Source organism: Desmodus rotundus, chromosome 5, assembly GCF_022682495.2.
Source record: "Desmodus rotundus isolate HL8 chromosome 5, HLdesRot8A.1, whole genome shotgun sequence".
Classification (NCBI taxonomy): Eukaryota; Metazoa; Chordata; class Mammalia; order Chiroptera; family Phyllostomidae; genus Desmodus; species Desmodus rotundus.
The window spans coordinates 124,365,624-124,382,531 of record NC_071391.1 but is presented as its reverse complement, the minus strand read 5'-3'; the positions used below and the strand labels follow the sequence as shown (position 1 = coordinate 124,382,531).

General features: G+C 38.1%; 1 protein-coding gene across 2 annotated transcripts in view; it reads left to right on the top strand.

Moving 5' to 3' along the window:
* Positions 1-16,908, top strand: part of SRBD1 (S1 RNA binding domain 1) — a 180,847-nt gene that overhangs the window by 94,426 nt on the left and 69,513 nt on the right. For both annotated transcript variants that reach the window (XM_045189474.2, XM_024552858.3), the window contains exons 15-16: positions 438-529; positions 7,775-7,857. In XM_045189474.2, coding sequence (XP_045045409.2) covers positions 438-529; positions 7,775-7,857 — 175 coding nt within the window. The remainder of the gene's footprint in view (positions 1-437; positions 530-7,774; positions 7,858-16,908) is intronic.

Below are 16,908 nucleotides of genomic sequence, written 5' to 3'. Positions count from 1 at the left end.
ATTCACGTCTGCACATATCCACACAAGTTCATGTGCTTTGCGAGATACTGTAGAGTGACTAATTCAGATGGGAGTTATAAATGTCAGTCAGTAGTGGGTTGTAAACACAAGAGAAGCTAAGTATATTCTGAAAACTTTGTAGCTGGCATCAAGGGGCCGTATCTATTGTATTCATCTATAACCTGCCTCATTACTACTGACAGAAAATGACTGAATGACTTCATTATGAGCTTAAATCTGTGTCTTTCCTATGTGAAGAAAACAAACATTGCTTAATCACTTTATGTTAATGAAAAATTAAATGCTGTATGTATCATTGAACTATAAAGAAAGCACTTTGCCTTGCAAGTTTGTTTTCCTACCTAGTCTTATTTGTTTATTTTCTTTGACTAAACAAAAGGCTCGGAAAATGATATCCCCCTTTTCTTTTTTCTTAGTATCGTGAGTGAAGCGGGAGCATCAATCTACAGCGTCAGCCCTGAAGCTAACAAAGAGATGCCAGGCCTGGACCCCAACCTGAGAAGTGCCGGTAAGAAGCAGCACCCCTTCACAAAAGCATGTGATTCTGACACTTTGGACTGGCATTTGTAGCGAGAAAACTATTTAAATATCCAAGAAAATTTAGAATATGTATGTAGAAGAATAGGCAGGCATGTTAGAAAGTGGGTGGTTGGAATAACTGTAATTATGGAACAGGAGGAAGAATGCCGTTTCCAAAGAACACCGTATAGTGTTCCAGAGTGTAGTGCAAAATCAGCTCCGAACGTCTCTGGTAAAACTAAACGCTGGAGAGTCCACGCAAATAATAAAATATTCTAAGCTCTCTTATTGTTATAACAAAATATTACTTATTAAGGCTTTTTGTTGGCAAAAAGTAATATATTAACATAAAATTATTTATAATCAAATGTATGAACATTCATAGGCTTTCAGTTTATTGCTTAACGTCTGTCAAATGACCAAGTTTCTCGTGTCTGGCTTTGATTTCTGTGATGTGGAATAGTTAACATCTTGTGTGTGAAGAAATTAAGATACTTGAGTTTTCTTTCTCACATCCAGAAGTGCTTATAGTTCCCCTTTAGTTCACTCCATGGCACGGTCCCTATCTAAAATGATCATCTTCTCAAACTCACACCCCAGCTCAGAAGCTTGCTTCCTCCGTGAAGCTTTTCCCTACCTCATCAGCGCAGCGCGGTCTCCGCCTCCTTGCCACATACTGTCTTGGTACTTGCCTTGTAATAGTAATAGTAAAGAGGGTTAGGTACAGTAATCACAGCAGGAGCTGCTAATACTCATCTTTTTATTTTTCTATTTTTTTATAGACTTACTTTTTCATTAATTCTGACCTGAGGATATATTTATTGATTTTATAGAGGAAATAGGGAGAGAGAGAAAGAAAAACATCTGTGTGAGAGAGAAACACCACTTGTTGCCTCTTGTACGCACCCCAACCAGAGGTCAGACCCATGCAGGCTTTTGGTGAATGGGATGATGCTCCAGCCAGGCGAGAGCCACCCACCCAGGGCAGTACTAACCTTTTTAAAGCACTTAATACATATGAAACATTGTGGTAAATGCACTACCAGAATTATTTTATTTAATCGTCACAATTGCCCTATGAGACATTTATTATTCCTACTTTGTAGGTGAGGAAACCAAGCCTTAAAGGGCTTAAAGAGGCCATATAGCCCGTTAGTATGTACATAACATTTGTAAACTTTTATGTAAAAGGATGCTTTATTAAAAAAAAAAAAAAGGTTCAGAACCCCTCCTCCCCAAGTTGGCACTGAAAGGCAATCTTCCAACAGGCCATTGGGAAAAAATATTGCCTAGGAGGTGGCCATCCCTCCGACCTCCCAGGGCTAAGGGGCTGCTGTTCCCCCTTCACCACGGGCCCGTGTGGGTGCATAACTTTCTTGGTATTGTAGGTGAGGCAAGATCACTACAGTCCGACAGGACTCCATCAAAATAGGAGGTAATGAAAAGGGGAATTGGTGTCTGGTCCCAGTTACTCTGATTTCATCATCTAGCTGTGCCTTCAGTCTGTGGTTCGGTGCCGGCGGGCCTGCCTGCTTTGTCTCAGCTTCTGTCTGCATGGCGATGCCCGCGTTTGATCCGTATCAGCTCGCAACATCTACCTACACGTTTTTAGTCTTCAAGTCTGGTCTTGGAGGCAAATATTGAAAGAAGCTGAGAGTCTTCATTCTTGGTTTTCTAAGGCCCACTTCCTTTTCAATTCCTGTTTTCTGAGTGAGAGTCTGTCTCTTTTGTAGTGATTAATGCCAGGGATGAGTGTATCCTTCATTGGAGACCTGACCTACCTGTGAGTGTGGGTTTTACCTTTCAACTCTTCATAACTTTACCATATCGGAATATAACAGAACCTCAACCTTCATACAGGTGCTAAACATATGTAAGCAAATGACCTTCCTAGTATTACTACATCGTCTTTACCAGTTTATCAGCTTACTGAAAACAGAGGTTGTCCTTTATGCTTGTATTCTCCTGTAATAAATACCATGCACATGAGAGGCATTTAAATGGGTGGATAGAATAGTAGATAGATTGCATTAAAATATTTATTATGTATTTTTGATTGAAAATGTAAGATTGAGTATTCCTGTTATTTCTTCACTCCCTTCTAAAATCTCATTAAAATCACAGTAACTTGATAGAATGAAGGCTTAAACTCACTAGGACAAAGAGAATGGGAGAGGAGATAACAGCAGCATTTGTTTTGAAGCTGGAAAGCAGATGGCTAAGAAATAAGTAATCTAGCCAACGTGAGAAAGTTCAATACTAAGATAGCATAGTATAGAAAACAGAGAACTAACCTGAAATAGATCATGGAAACCCCATAGGTTTAGGAAATGTACCAAGCACCTTTAGAAGTATTTTGGGAGGGCAGAGGGGCCTAAAATAAGAGGATTGTTTGAAAGTCTGTTCAAAAAGCAATTAGACCAAGTTAAACATGGAATACCATACAATCCAGAAATTCCATTACTAGGTACATACTCAAAAGAATTGAAAACAGGTACTCAGCAAATGCTCATGAATAGCGCTGCTGTGAGCATCTGTGTACGATAGCCAGAAGCTGGAAACAACCCAAATGTCCATAGCAAATGAAGGGATAAACAAAATGTGGTATATTCATATGATGGAATGTTATTTTTAGCTAAAAAAAGAATGAAGTCCAGATATTGCTACAACATGGATAAGCCTTGAAAACGTGTTAAGTGAAAAAAGCCAAACACAGAAGTTCACATACTGTATGATTCCATTTATATGAAATGTCCAGCATAGGCAGTTCTTAGAGACAGAAAGCCAGGGACTAAGGAGATGGGAGAATGAAGGGGGACTGCTTAATGGGTACAGCATTTTCTTTTGGGGTGATAAAAAATGCTTTGGAATTTGACAGAGGTGGTGGTTTGCACAATGTTTAAGTATATGTAACTGATTTAACACCTTAAAATAATTAATCTTATGTTATGTGAATTTCACATCAATAAAACAAAATTGACCTCCCTTCCCACACATTTTGAGTAACTGTCCTTCCTTCGCCTTTGATGAAGACTAGAGATTTATTCTTTGGAGAGGGCTAAGCAGGTTTGTACACTGGAGGACATAGCTTATAAATTAGAGGGGGACACCTTCAGAAAACAAAGAGGGATTGCATAATTACATGCTGTCATACACACCCTAGAGAGAGAGCCAAATCTGCCATGCAGGAGGTTAGGGGGTTCCGACCAGTGAGAGAGAAAACCCCCCGAAGAAACTGAGATCAGAGATACACCAAGAAATGGCCTGGTCACCCTACAGTAAAGCCCACAGTTGTCAAACCTCGCCTTTGAGTGAAACACTTGGAGTCAGCTTTTTAGTACTGTGCCCCTGGAGGGCAGTCAGGGGTCACCTCTCATGCAAGGAAAACCTACACTATTAAGGACAGATGCCAGAATATTCTGGACGGGGGCAGGGAGAGTTGGTGTTTGGGGGAAGTGTTGCTCTCAGGGCTGCTGCATATGGCTGTGCGCTGTCCAACCTGCTTAACCACATGAGGTCGCTCCAGTTGCTCACCTTTCGCTTTGTCTGGGCTCCCTTCCCCTGCTTTTGGTGTTTCTAATGTAATTTTTTCCTCTAATACGTAACCTTTTTGTTTCAATATCACTTATTAACTGTCTTATATTGAATTTCATTACCATTCAACAAATTATCATTTATTAAAAACTAAACTCTTCTCTGTACTCTTTGTCTTCTTTTCATTGGTCTCTGTAGTCAGCCACAATGCAGACTCCCAATTACTGTGGCTTCTAAGATGACATGCTGTCATTTTTTCAATTGCACTTTGCCTGGCGTTTCTTTTTTGCCATGTCAACTTCAGCATTTTAATTCATATTTTTACAACCCTACAGGAACACACTAACAGTCTGTTAAGTTTATACCTTCATTCAGGTTCTGCACATTTTAATTTTCTTACTCACAGACAATATGCACACAGTGTGTAGATTTTCCTCCGTGATATTTTGTTGCCGACTGTTGAAGATGTGGTGTGAGCATCAGTGTTTACCTGGGTGTCGGAAACCAGCCGACTGATTGAAATCTTTTCAGTTCTGATACTGTTTTCAACTGACTTGCTTGGGTTTTCTAGGTGGACAGTCATCACCTGCAAATAATCATCTAGTTTCGGTCTTTTCAGTCATTATACCTTTTTTCTTCTCTCGTCCAATTGCACTAACTAGAATTTCCTGAACAGTGGTGAATAGTAGCAGTAATCAGAGAAATACTGGTGTTATATGTGGGCAAAGTAGAATTTGCCATACATTTGGACATACCCGCATTTAAAAAGTGTGTAACAGCTTCATTGAGATATACTTTACCTGGCATACAATTTACCCTTTTAAAGTGTATGGCCTTGTATTTCTGGTGTATTCAGAATTGTGCAACCGTCACCACTATCCAGTTTTAGAACATTTCATCACCCCAAACAGAAACCCCATATTCATTATTAATCAGTCCCCCTTTCCTTCCTCTCTCCATCCCCTGGCAAACACTAAGCTACTTTCTTTCTATATGAACTTGCCTATACCAGACATTTCATATAAGTGGAATCATTACAATATGTGGCCTTTTGTGACTGACTGGTGTCTTTCAGTTGCATAATGTTTTCAAGGTTCACTCATGCTGCAGCGTGCATCAACACTTCATTCCTTTTTATTGCCAAATAACTTTCCATTGGGTGCACCGCATTTTGTTCGTGCATTTATCAGTTGATGGATATTTGGGTTGTTTTCATCTTTGGCTATTATGAATAATGCCACTATGAGCATTTTATATACAAGATTTTATGTGGACATGTTTTCATTTCTCTTGAGTATGTACCTAAGAGTAAAAATTTGGGGACATATGGTAACTCTGTGTTTAACATTTTCCAGAAGTGTTTTTAACTTCTATTACTATGCTTTCTTTCTTCACCATTCATTTCTGCCTCTTTTATTATTTTCTTCTTCTCTTTTCTATCACAAACTGTGAATGTGCCTCCAAGTTTTGGGTAGGAACTCTTCCTCTCTCTTCATTCTCTTTATCACAAATCTATTAAAGTCATTCTGCCTGAACTACCTGTCTCTTGCTTTGGCTTTGAGGAATCTGCTGTCAGCCTGATCATTCTCAGCCTGCGGGTGTGTGTTGTCACAGTCTGTGACATAATTCTTTTCTTGGTTGTTCACAGCAGGAAAACAGCACCATATTCTCTTTGAAGCCTGGGCACACTGCTTTTTAAATTTCGCTTTTAGACAGTACTTATCTCCCTCTGCTCGCCTCCCATCTCTTCCAAGCTTGGGTTGTATGCCTTATGGAGGGAACAGAATCTGAAAGGGAAATACCAGTTCTAGAAATACTAGGATCGACGTTGAGGTTGGGGGTATTGAAACTCTAGAGGCTCTTAGGACTCACTCTAGAGTTAGTGTCACCTAGAAACCATTATTTCCAATCCATTGTTGCTGCATTTAGCAATATTAGGATGAACAAAGGAGACACTGGCAGTGACTCAGTTTGAAGGGAACCAGGTAGAAAATAGTTTTAAATCCCTTGTATTTTAGAAATTTTAAAATATGGGAATCTACCCACATTTATCAAATTATGCAATTGTTCTACCCAGTTTCTAAGTTTAGGTTTTCATAATGTGAGTTTTCCAGAAGAGGTTGATTTCAGAGATTTACCTATTATTGATATCCTTTTGTTGAATTTCTGATACTTTCTTCGTACACAGTGAATGTTCTACGCCTATATCCTTAACTTGGTTTACTGTATGGGTTGTTGCTGTTGTTTTTAAATCAACAATGTATTTTGGTAATATATATACTTGAATTCGGTGATTCTTACTGCACTATACATAGATAAAAGCTAGAATAAAGAAGTAACATTTGCTTCTAGAGAAAATCCAGTGTTTCTGGTGGCATTTCTTTTCAATGTGTAATTATAAATGTGCTTACAGAACAATCTGTTTTTCCTGAACCGTTAGTGCTTAACCCTTGGTGAGACTGGGTGAGAAAAGTGTATGTGCCAGCCTTGGAATCCCAGTCTCTTCTGTGGGGGCAATAGATTGTGTGAGAACAGATGATTGGTCTCTAAGCTTGCCTTGTAAGCTGCCACTGTCACAGTGTGCTAGAAGTAATAGGAAAGGGTATGAAGAAGACTTGCGTGACGGTGCGGTGAACTTGATGTTCACAGTAGGTCTTGCGTCTGGGGAGGTGGAGCGGAAACCGGTGATGGCAGAGTCTGTTAATCACTTGTAAGAGGCGGCTTCCGTTGCCAGACCTGGGACAGTTTAACATGAAAATGGGCATGGGATTCCCTTTGATGGCCGTAATGTTTTCACTTAATGAACTTATATTTCATCCAATATTTTATATGAGTAGGTGACACTGGTTTTCATGTGTTTAGAAAATAAAGGCTTTTCATATGTAAGTCTCAATGTAACCATGTTACTTGGGGGGAAAATCTGCCTTTAGAAGTATCCTTAAGGTTCATATTAAATTTCTTTTCTCTAGCTAAATGTCTTAAAAGCTAAATTTGATACGAAATTTTCATACCAAACAGTAAGAAAAAATGGCAGTAAATGAAGACCAAGTAAAATGATGCAGGTAGAGGAATGTTTGAAGTTAACTTTCAAGTCTCTCGAACAGGAATTGTGATGGTCGGGAAAGAGGTGTGAGTAGAGTGTGAGTGCGTTTGCAGACAAGCAGCTGTGACTCAGCTCCTTCACAGGGTAGTCTCACCGTTGAGTTCCAGGCAATCCAAGTGCGCTCCCGGCCAGCTGACCTGGTCTCCGTTGCAGTGAGATGTGATGTCATCGTTTGTTCTCACGACCAGGATCTAGTCCTAAGGAGCACGTTTGCCGTACAAATGTGTGTCACATGTATAGACATGCGGGATTGTTTAAAAGTAAAACACATATGTGCTTGTTCTTTAAAGTGTGAGGTGCTCTACTGTTCTGTATTTGTATGGAAAGAATGAACAGGTAATTGCGTAAGTGTAGCAACTAAGTGTTTTATTTATTTTTTTCAAATGTATACCTTTTACTCTGTTGGTGCTCAGGAATGCCTCAGGGTTCTGGTAGCATAATCAGTCCTGAAATTTTACCTTCAAATTGTTGGTCTTTTTGGGAGAGGATGAAGAGGGATGAAATAAAGTATTTGCATAATGAGGAACTAATGGAAGTAACTACCTGGATACTCGTTTTACATTAAGATGTACTTGTTTTCTGATTCTGTTTTTTCAGTTTCCATAGCAAGGCGTGTACAAGACCCATTAGCTGAGCTGGTGAAAATCGAGCCAAAACATATTGGAGTTGGAATGTATCAGGTAAAGCAGTTGGATCATTTAATTTACAAAATCCATCAGTACAAAGAGCAGTACTCAAGTTGGATAGGGGAAGTAGGTTCCAGTTTTCAAAGGTTTTACGTTTGTGGAAGGGTAATTAGGAGTTAGAAGTTAATGGGGAAGGAAGAAATGTTTTTTCTGGTGTTTATGGTTCCGATACAAACTTAGCATTGACTGTAGTCAGACTTAAAGGCTATTAAAACATTAGATCTGACTAGGAGCTTAACTTGCAGAGCCTCTCCTTTTAACGTTATTATAAAATCGGAGGAGTTAATGGAACAAGGTGGGTATGTTGGCTCTTTGTGCAAACTAGTATGAACTATTGATCTTTATTGATCCTTCAGGAAGAAGCCTTTAGTACCTGCTGTGACTTTGTTTTCTCTGTTTCCCATTCCTATTCAATTATCATATTTAATTTTTGGAACCGAAAGCTTTCAGTCGTTGTTGCTGTGTAGCAGTGGCAGGGGCAACGCTGCTGCTCGTTGTGGTTCTGTTCCGATTCTTGAGGCTGTGGCCATCGGGCCGCTGAGCACAGCACTGAGCCTTGGCAAAGGAAGTCTATAGCTGTCTCCGGAAACCTCGAGTTGCATTATTTTCCTCCTTGAAGAAAGTCCTTCTTAAATCTGAAATAGAATATTCTCCTCTGTATAATTTCCGTGGAATTTCCATGATAGGAACTGCACTTTCTTAAAGAACTATTACATTAGGTCATGGAGTCTGTGACCAGTAGAAAGGCAAGAGATCGTAAAAATCAAACGACCCTACCCCTCACTTGACAGAAAAGGAAGCAGCATCCTGGAGGTTTTTACCCTTAGGGTTTTTACCCATGATCGCACCAGCAAAGCCTGTAGGAACCTGTCATGTTGGGATTTACCTGGGAGTCTTCCCATGTGAGAGCGAGTGGGACTGGGAGGCATCCAAAGCTTTAACCAGGCCTGTTCATTTGAGAAGTGTAGTTACTGAAAGGACTGATCTAGCTACAGACACAAATACCTATAGTCTGAAGAATACAACAATAGCAGTTTTATGACACAGGCATTGTAGTTAAGAGGAATTACAGTTACTAACTCAAGGGGAAGTTGTGGAGTGCCTCAGCAAGGTAGTGGAACAAAGAAAAGGGAGAGTCCCATTTACAGAACCCAGGCAGGCTATGAAACTGTTGGCCTCACAGACGTCTTTAAGTAAATAGCAAAGATCTAATTTCCAGATTTGGGTTCAGAGATAGCATGTAGCATGACGAAGTTTGGACTTTATTCCAACAGCAGTGAGAAGTAATAGAAGAGTTTTAAAGCAGGGGGATGACAGGATCAGGTTTGTGTCTTTAAGCGTTGACTCTGCTACTCTGCGGAGAATCATCGAGGGGGAAGATGAGAAGCAGGGCCCGGCTGGAGGCTCTTACACAGCCCAGACGAGAGATGATGGCAGCCTGGACAGAGTTAATGGCAGTAGAATTGGGAAGAAGTCTGTTTTGTAGGTCTTACTTGGCAGTAAGTGAGGGAAAGTGGTTGCTAAGAATTTGCACCCAGGCTCCTGGTATGTGGATGATGCCTGGATAGAAAAGATTTGGTAAGAATAAGATCAATAATTCTGTTTTGTTCATGTTACATTTGAGATGCCTGTAAGAAATCCAAGAAATGATGTCAAATAGGAGTTGGATATGCTAGTGTCAGATTTAGAGAAATAGCCACGTTAACATCGGAGTACAGACTATTTAGCAAATGTGACACCGAGAAAGGGATCAAGTTGGTCGGCTGAGCTCATGATATTCTGTAACTAATGACAGAATCATCAGAATGGTGGATATCACCACCACCACCGCTGGCATGTCCGCAACTCCAAACCCCGTAAGAAAAGATGTACATATATATCTGTTCCTATGGAGACCCACACTTACGTGAATAAATTGAGGGTAGCCTGGGAAAACAAGAAAGGGCCCCACCGGTTGATGGAAATTTTAGGAATTCCTGAAAGATATTAAGCATGAGGAGCCATATCCATGGAAAAGTAAAACCTGGTGGATCACACCTCAAAACATATAGATCTGTAGAGGTCTCAAACCAGAATCACATTCAAGTAGTGAGGAGGGGGCCTCTCGCATTCGGTAAGTGGGTGCATATAGAGTGGCTATGCCTGCAGTAAGCCCTCCCTCAGTACACTGTGAAGTCAAGCCAAAGTACTGCGTATAACACAGAGGCCAGGGAGGCTGGGAGATCCTCAGGTAACCTTTGATTGTCAGGAAGCTCAAGAGGCCTGATCCTGGCAAGATGCACTCCTGGCCCGTACTGACAGCTGGCCTCACATCCCACATCCCACGTTGTCACTTCGCGCAGATGATGGTGAACAGAAACAGCACACCAGCCAGCAAGTTAGGATCTCTGGAATTATCTTGTTCCCAAGAACCACTAAACTTCTGAGGAAAACTTATGACAGAAAATGAGACACCAAACTTAATAAGCGAAAAATAACACCCAATGAAACAATGAATAGGCAACAGACTTTAAAATAAGTAAAATTAATATTCACAGAGGGACAAGAGAGGTTATTGCATTTGTAAAACAAACGGGATTGAGTGAAATTAGACCAATCTCAGAATTTAAAAATATGCTTGTCAAGATTTAAAAAGCCCACATAAACAGGATAAATAAGAGTGGACACAGCTAAACAAATTAATGAATTGAAAGACTGAGCTAAGAGATGCTTTAGAATGTGGCCTTACACTGAACGAGGTGGAAAGCTGAAACAAAATGTCTTAAGATACAGAGGACATTCTAAAGCATTAACATTCATGTGATAGAAGATCAAATAAATAAAGAGAATGGAGGGGATTATAATCCCAGAAATAATAGGAGAAAACTTCTCCAAACTGAAGATAGACAAGTCTTTTGAAAAGGCCTAATGAGCACTGAATAAAAGAACAAAGATCAACACTCAAGTGTCGACTTATGAAATTTTAGAATTCTAGTAATAAAGACAAACTGACTAAAAGCTCCCAGAAAGCAAACATAGTTTATCTACAACAGAAAGGATTAGGGTGACATCAGTCCTATTATTGGTAAAAACAAGTGATAGAAGATAGAAATGCAGTAGTTTTGAAGTGTGGGAAAAAATTATTTTGAACCCATAATTCAATATTCAGACAAAACGGCAATTCAGTTTGAGAGGAAGATAAAACCATTTTTGGACCTGTAGTGATTAACCTCTCTGATTGTTACAGACCTTTTTGAAAGTATTATTTATAGAAGTACTCGTGACCACAGAGTGGGGGGGATCCCCAAAAGAGGGGACAGGCATGTTGTGAGGAAACCGTGTTGAAGTCGACGAAACAGTGCAGAGCTCTACAAGACACAAGCACAGTAAAATGTATATAGGGTCTCATAGTTTTTTTTTAAATCTGTAATGTTAATCTTTAAATATATCAGTCTAGATCAGACCAGGTCAACATGGGAGGGTAGAAGAAAAAGAAGTCCTGAAGTATTAGGATTTTTTTTCAGGAAAAAGATTTAGATACAGATTCTATAACTCTATAATTTGTTAGAAAAACATAATCTGAAATAAATGAATAATAACCACAAATAGAATATTCAACATAAGTCATGAGAATAAAAACAAAAACTTTATTTTTCTAACCAAAGGCAGAGAAAAGAAGTATAGTAAATAAAATATATGATGACAGGAATAAGTTTAAGTAATAGGTATAGGTGAATGGGTTAAAATTCCCCTATTAGTGGAATCTTAAGATTTTTCTTTAAAAAGATTTTATTCATTTATTGTTAGAGAGTGGGGAAGTAAGGGAGAAAGAGGGGGAGACAAACATTGACTGGTTGCCTCTTGTACGTGATCCAACTGCAACCCAGGCATGTGCTGGACTGGGAATCGAACTGGCGACCTTTCGTTTAGCAGGACGATTCCCAATCAACTGAGCCACACTGGTCAGGCCTGGAACCCCAGAATTAAAAAAATAAATATAGCTCTAAGCTGTATATGTGCAAGAAATAAAAATATTCTGCATGAATGAAAAGGAAGTCATGGCAATTTAATTAGATGAAATTGAATTTAAGGCAAAGTGCATTAAACAGGTTAAAGAGGGATATTTGAGATTAGTATCATATAGTCTTCCATGAAGATACGATTACCCTGGGCATTGCATGTTACCTAATAACATAGCTTTAAAAACATGCAGTTATTGAAAACTTCTAAAAATTAGAGCTAGAGGCAAATTTGCTTTTTTCTCGGAGTCTTAATAGATTACTGCATAGTAACACATGCATTTTAAAAATAGCTTTAATTGAGATATAACATTCTACACGTACATACATACATAAATTCACCCACTTAAAGAGTGCAAGTCAGTGATTTTTAGTATATTCATAGGGTTGTGAAACTATTACCACTAATTTTTTAACATGTTTAGCACCCCTGAAAGAAACCATTAGCAGTCACTCGCCATCCCCCCTCCTTCCCCAGCCCCAGGCAACCACTAGTCTACTTTCTGTCTCTATGGATTTGTCTCCTCTGGATGTTTTACATAAATGGAATCATATAGTATGTGGCCTTTAATGACAGGCTTCTCTTTATTTAGCAAGTTCTTTGGCTGTAGTATGTATGAAAACTTCATTCCTTTCTATGGGCAAATAGCATTCCATTGTATGTATAGAGCACAGTTTGTGCGTCCATTCACCAGCTGGGGTATTTTCACTTTCTGGCTATTATGAATAATGCTGCTGTGAATATTTGTATAGAAGTTTTTGTGATGTATGTTTTCATTTCTCTTGGATGGATACCTCAGAGCAGGGTAGCTGGGTAATTTAACACATAAACTTAAAGGCAGATGATGAACTAGGGAAACTATTTGCTACACATATGTATGTACATGTGGCAACTACATATTTTATCAATAAGCTTTTGGTGTTTTCTCATTTGTACACATTTATATGTGGGTTTATATAAAATATTTACATAAAATGCAGGGAGGACAAAGTAGGTTTATAGTTGTTTATGTGGAAAATTATAATAATCATAACCTGCATGTCTTTCTGTTGGAACAACTGTAAACCTACTTTGGCCCGCCCCCCTCCATATTTAAAGAGCCTCTACATACCATTTACTGTAGACAAAGTATGAATTTTTCTCTTTGTCAGAGAACCCCAAATTAAACAGGGAGTATTATATCAATCTAACAGTTGAGTGAAGCTGTAATAAAATTATAAGCATCTGTGCAAGTGGGAAGGCTGCAGAGAAATCAGCATTCGCATATACTGCTAATGGAAGTGCAAATGGTCGTTTTTAGCAAATAGTCAATACCTGTCAAGATACACTTAGAAAAATGCATCCCTTGAACCTGGTAGTTCTCTTCCAAGGCAGTAAGAAGAACTGCCAATAGGATTCATATACAAGTTTGCTGTCGTACCAAAACATTGGAAGCAGCTACAATAGAAAAGTAGTTAAATTAGTTTGGTATATCCATCATTTGAAATATACAACCATTAAAAATTCAGGCTTAGAGAGGATTAATGATGTGAGAAATTACTCTTGATGTAATATTTTTAAATTGCAATGAAATTATTGATACAGAATCAAACCAATTTATGTTTTAAAATTATAGATATGCGTTTACACTGAAGAAAAAATGTCTGGCCGGTGACTGATATTTACATCTTTGTTGGTGTGATTCTTCTTTTTTTCAAACTTTCTACAGTGAATATGTATGAATAAATTTTGTGGTAAAATATAAATCCATTTTCAAATCCCTGCCAATGGGCCACTTAATTTTAAACTTTGATAGACTTCCAATACAACCAGAGTTGGACTGAATTTCCTTTCAGTTGAGACCTCTAAATGCTTTTAGTATAAAATTAATACTTATATGTATTCTGAAGCTGGACAAACATTGCTAATTTTAAAAATGAAAGCTGTTCAAAGAAAGAATGTTAAAGAGATGAAATAATAGAAGCTATGATATTATTCCAATAGAAACTAAAATACTTTTGGTTTAATAACAGCTCAAATGCTAAAGACCGAACTCCAGTCCTCATCTCAGAAATGGAGAGAGCTGATTTTAAAAACACATGCCTGTCATTATTTCTGGAGAGGGGCAGCCAGCGCGGTCGAATGACAACATATCCCTAACTGACCCCTATAGACTTTGCTGGAAAGTGGCTTGGTGTTACTCCCAAGAAAACACGCCAGGGTGAGAGCAGGGTGATGCAGGGCTGGCTCTGTTGAGTTCTCTGGGACGTGGGGGATGGTGGTTTAGCTTGGCCTTGCCATAGCCTGAAAGCACAACTTTAGTAAGTTGGATTTACTTGCTGCTTATTCCTTCTTTGGACCATTTTTAGGTACTTTCATTCTCATTAACACCTCTATTTGTTAATGAGCATGCACAGGAAAGTAAGAAAGACAGAACAGTTCTCTTTCTTCCTTTTGCACCTCTCTGTTAAGTCGTTTGATGATGTTAGAGAATGAAATGGTTTTCCAAAAGAAGGTTTTGGAACCCTTAGTGGATTTTCTATATCCAGGCCATCTTTGTTCCTCATTATTTTGGATAATGAGGAGTCACTGTAAAAGGAAAATCATCTTCCCAGCTGAAATTTTTTATGGTAAAACCTTAAAGGTGGGAATTTGTATTTCAATTCTCTGCCTCCTGTGTGGGATCCGTTCTGCGTAAAAACGAAAACAGCTCTTTAGCAGTGACATTACTCTGTGAAAAACCATTTTATAACTGTAGTTAACATGTAGGGATTATAAAATGCAGTTTTAGTTTAGGATTGTAAATGGTTAATAAGGTTTCTCATCTGCCCTGTAGTGTTTGTCCAAATTCTTTTAAACATTTTAATCTTTTAATTATGTGTTATTGTCCAGTGGGATATGGGAAAGAGTTTGCCCCAGAGTTGGAGCAAAGAGTTGGATGTTCACGCAAATGACTTTTGACTGGATTTTTGCCCCTATACGAAAGCAATATTGTGAAATAATAAAACATAAAGGTGAAACATAGAATTGTTCTGAAAATCAACCATTGTTCACGCCAAGGTAGATGAGTACCTTGCCAAAATGTTTTTACAACCTTTTCCCTTATTTGCAAGTCCCAGGATGTCATCTGTACTTGAGTCTCTGCTTTACTGGGTATTATGAACGAAATTGAAACTTATTAGCCTTGCAGTTCAGGTAATTCACTCATGACCATAACTGATCTGTTTCCATATCTGAACAAAAGCAAGTTTTGACCTCTATTGGGAGTGTGAACTAAACTCATGTATTAAAACTTGCTTGTTATTTTTTAAACTTCAAGTTTTAAAATTTCTATTCCATTTTTTCACTTCCAGAGGAATGAAGCTTCTTCCATTGAAGTGTTAACTTAAGGGTTCTCAGGTTCTCAGGAGTCACTGGCAGCGGCACAGGGCACATATCTGTGTGTGCACACACACTCTTGTGCAACCACTGCTCATCCTGAAGAGAAATGTGAAATATGGGATTTGAAGAAACTTGTACCAACGATACTTTAAATTACTAACAATGAAATACCTCATTTCCTTTATCCTTTCTTTGCTTATTCTTTGTGTTAGGATTTCTAAAATCTTAAGGTATTCTCATAGTGTTTAAAATGTAATTATCATGGATGATTGGGAATAAACTAGACATGACGTTGAAAGTACTACCATAAAGGAAAAGATAATAAATTCTAGTGGTTTAGAATCAGAAATGTCCCTGAATCAGAAAACAATACATATAAAATCCACAGACAGGAAAAAGTATTTTCAACACATATAGCCTATAAAGGATACAGAATACATAAAGATCTCCTACAAATCAAAAGAAAAAAAAAGAATTCAACAGAAAAATAGACAAGGGATATGAACAGGCAATTGACAGAAGACACACGCAAGAAGTATAGATGTGAGAAAAATGATCACTCTCACTAGTAATTGTGGAAATGCAAACTAGAGCCATAATAGGAACCCTTTCTGGTTGCCCGAACTTCATCTGACAATTTGGATGTTGGCAACCACGTGGAGCACTGGGAATTTTATACATACTTCTGGGCATGTAATAAATTAGTGCCGCCTCTTTGAAGAGCAGTTGGAAATTAGTCAAATCAGAGGTGGCGATTCTCATCGAAGCAACAGTTCTGTTGCCAGATATATATAGCCTTGTAGAATCCTCTCACATGTACACTAGAAGGCGTGTCAAAGAAATGTATTGGAGTGTTATTTATCGTAGTAAAAATGTGGAAGTAGTATGTCCATCATATGGAAAACAGAAAAATAAACTAGTATACTCAGGTAGTGGAATATTATATAGGAGTGAAAGTGACCCAGTTAGAGCTACATATATTAATATGGATAAACCTCATAAGATATAATATTAAGAGAAAGCATGTTGTATGTACAGTATTATATGGTTGGTATAAAAATTTTAAATGTGAAAAATAATAAAACATACTATTTATGAATTCCAGTATATGTGATATGAACATAGAAATAAGCAGTAGAATTTAAGATAGTGGTTACCTCGGGTGGAGCGTGGAATGGGAGGACAGTGGGAACTGGGAGGGGTACACCAGGGGGTGCAACCATATAGTATTTTATTTCTTAAGTTGTCTGGTGGGTATATGATGTCCCTTGTATTCTATTGTATAATTTTTTATTAATTATATAATCAGAAAAAATAAAACTTTCATTTTTCAGAAAAGATGAAAAATTACATTGACTATTAGGTTGCACTTCTCTCCATAATATTCTTTCAAATTTTTATTGTTAAGCCCTAATTGTACATCAAATTAAATGCTCTTTAATGCATACTTTTAACCCTATCTTTAATTTTTTTAAATTTCACAACTATTGTTTTTCTTCTGTGAATTTTAAGAATTAAATGGTATTTGTTTTGTCCCCATTATTTAAAATGGCCACTTTAGAAACACGGCAGAGGGCAAATATGTAGATTATATTTCTAGCGCTTACTTACGGGGCAGAGTTGGGAGAACAGATGGTTAAGGAATGTTAATATGTGTTATAATAATGATACTGTAATCTGACTGGC